The 2,971-nt window shown below is 54.4% G+C and overlaps 1 protein-coding gene across 1 annotated transcript in view; it reads left to right on the top strand.

Moving 5' to 3' along the window:
- Positions 1–1,295: 1,295 nt before the first annotated feature.
- Positions 1,296–2,971, top strand: part of SYCE2 (synaptonemal complex central element protein 2) — a 19,405-nt gene continuing 17,729 nt past the window's right edge. The window contains exons 1-2 of the mRNA XM_011994903.1: positions 1,296–1,329; positions 2,115–2,230. Coding sequence (XP_011850293.1) covers positions 1,315–1,329; positions 2,115–2,230 — 131 coding nt within the window. The 5' untranslated portion in view covers positions 1,296–1,314. The remainder of the gene's footprint in view (positions 1,330–2,114; positions 2,231–2,971) is intronic.

The raw sequence follows: 2,971 nt of genomic DNA on the forward strand, positions 1-2,971 counted from the left end.
TGAAACGGAGGTCTTATGACTTACAGTCAATAGGGTAGGTCAGATAATTTCTTATTTTTTTGAGACAGCACTTTGGGAAACCAAGATGGGAGGATGGCTTGATCCCAGAAGTTGGAGATCAGCCTGGGCTCAGCACAGAGAATTCTCATTTCTACAGGAAAAAATATATATAATTATGTGTATATGTGTTTATTTATTTATTTATTTATTTATTTATTTATTTTTGAGACGGAGCCTCACTCTGTCACCCAGGCTGGAGTGCAGTGGCATGATCTCAGCTTACTGCAACCTCCGCCTCCCAGATTCAAGCGATTCTGCCTCATCCTCTCGAGTAGCTAGGACTATGGGCGCCTGCCACCACGCCCGGCTAATTTTTGTAGTTTTAGTAGAGACGGGGTTTCGCCATGTTGGCCAGGCTGTTCTTGAACTCATGACCTCAGGTGATACACCCACCGCAGCCTCCCAAAGTACTGGGATTACAGGCGTGAGCCACCGCTCCCTGCCAGAAAAATACTTTTAAATTAGAAGGGCATGGCCTGGCGCCATGGCTCACGCCTGTAATCCCAACACTTTGGGAGGCCGAGGCGGACAGATCACGAGGTCAGAAGATAGAGGCCATCCTGGCTAACCCTGTCTCTACTAAAAATACAAAAACAAAATTAGCCGGGCGTGGTGGCGGGCACCTGTGGTCCCAGCTACTCAGGAGGCTGAGGCAGGAGAATGGCGTGAACCCGGGAGGCGGAGCTTGCAGTGAGCCGAGATCGCTCCACTGTACTGCAGCCTGGGTGACGGAGCGAGACTCTGTCTGAAAATAAATAAATAAATAAAAGAGCGTGGTGGATGACACTGGTAGTCCCAGCTACCTGGGAGGTCGAGGCTGCAGTGAGCCATGATCGCACCACTGCACTCCAGCCTGGGCGACAGACCAAGACCTTGTCTCCAAAAAAAAAAAAAATTGTTATTGAGAATATTTTCCAAGGCAGAGTGGATGAAGTTAGATATACAGAATAAATACAGGACTCTCTGAGATCCCTATAACCTGAGCGCTGCGTGTGACCCTGGAGCCTCACAGGGGCACACACGGGCACACAGAGCTTAGCCTCCTGTTCTCCAGCAGCGCCTATTGCGCGCGCAGCCCCGGGACCACGAAACTGCTGCTTAACGGTCGGCCCCGCCCCATTGGCCGCGCAAGTTCTCAAAGGGGGCGGGGCTGGGAGCACGAGTCGCACAACAAGCACGCGCCGGCGCGGAGCTCACCAGGGGCGGGTCGGCGCATGCGCAGATGGTGCGAGCTTGAAGGCGGGAAAATACGTAATGGAGCGACAGGGAGTACGCGGCGCTTGTTTCCTTCGCGCGCGTGGGGCGGGCGGACAGATGGGCAGGGAACGGCTGCGATCCCAGCCTTCTCCAGCGGACCTGAGCCCCGCCGCTTGTCCTTTGCTATTGGGGCTGCCTCTCATCAGGCCTGGCCCCAAATTTCCTGACTGACTGAACCCGGCCCTGACTGACGCACTGACGGTCTGATTTCCACACATGGCGCGTGGCCGAAATGGAGTAGAGAAAGGCACAAAAACCCACACACCACACCCGTTTCTTTCATTTCTTTTCTCCCAAGTAGCTAGGATTATAGGCATGCCCCAACCACGTCAGCTAAGTTTTGTATCCTTAGTAGAGACGGGGTTTCACCATATTGCCCAGGCTGTTCTTGAACTCCTGACCTCGTGATCCGCCCGCCTCGGCCTCCCAAAGTGCTGGGATTACAGGCGTGAGCCACCACGCCCAGCCTCATTTCTTTTCTCCTACCTCTTCTTTCTGGAAGGACTCCAGCCAACACACATACCAGTTAGGAGCCCAGGTCCCCCAGTTACATTCCTACAGTCCTGCCCTCACCCGGCCGCTCTAGGTCTGGTGTCCAGGTGTCCCCTAGGGACAGAGTGTCCTTTCCCCCCACTCCCCTGCCCTCATGGCACCTGCCCAGCCCTGCCTGTCTCTCTTCGGGTCCCCACGGTCCCGCAGCGGCACATAGAGGTGCCCAGGGTTGAAGGGTCGGCAGGAGGACGATCTGTTCACTCCTTATCCTCCCTCCTTGGCCTCCCTCCTGACTGTGCTCGCAGGTGGACGTGCCCCATGTGAAGTGCAAAGACCAAGAGCCACAGCCCTTGGGGGAGAGCAAGGAGCATCAGCGGTGGGAAGAGAACTGCAAGGAGGAAGCTGGTGGAGGGCCAGCTAGGTGAGGAAGATCCCAGCCCTGTGGGTCCACACGGGCCCCTGGGTCCCTCTCATTCACCCTTTTCTTCCCCAAGGTTCTGCCAGTGTCTGCTTCTTTTTTTTTCCTCCTAACACAGCATCTTGCTTTGTCACCGTGCAGCGGCATGATCACAGCTCACTGCAACCTCCACCTCCCAGACTCAAGTGATCCTCCCACCTCAGCCTCCGAAATAGCTGGGACTAGAGGCATGCCAGAATGTCTGGCTAATTTATTAAAATATATTGGCTGGGCACAGTGGTTCATGTCTGTAATCCCAACAATTTGGGAGGCCAAGGTGGGTGGGTCACCTGAGGTCAGGAGTTTGAGACCAGCCTGACAAACATGGAGAAACCCTATCTCTACTAAAAATACAAAATTAGCCGGGCATGGTGGCACATGCCTGTAATCCCAGCTACTCGGAAGGCTGAGGCAGGAGAATTGCTTGAACCTGGGAAGTGGAAGTTGCGGTGAGCTGAGATCGCGCCATTGCACTCCAACCTGGACAAAAAGAACGAAACTCTGTCTCAAAAAAAAAAAAAAGCCATGAGTGGTGGCTCACATCTGTAATCCCAACACTTTGGGAGGCCGAGGTGGGTGGATCAAGAGGTCAGGTGGGCCGGGTGCGGTGGCTCAAGCCTGTAATCCCAGCACTTTGGGAGGCAGAGGCAGGTGGATCACGAGGTCAGGAGATCGAGACTATCCTGGCTAACATGGTGAAACCCC

Source organism: Mandrillus leucophaeus, unplaced genomic scaffold (genome assembly GCF_000951045.1).
Source record: "Mandrillus leucophaeus isolate KB7577 unplaced genomic scaffold, Mleu.le_1.0 Scaffold463, whole genome shotgun sequence".
NCBI classification, from domain to species: Eukaryota; Metazoa; Chordata; class Mammalia; order Primates; family Cercopithecidae; genus Mandrillus; species Mandrillus leucophaeus.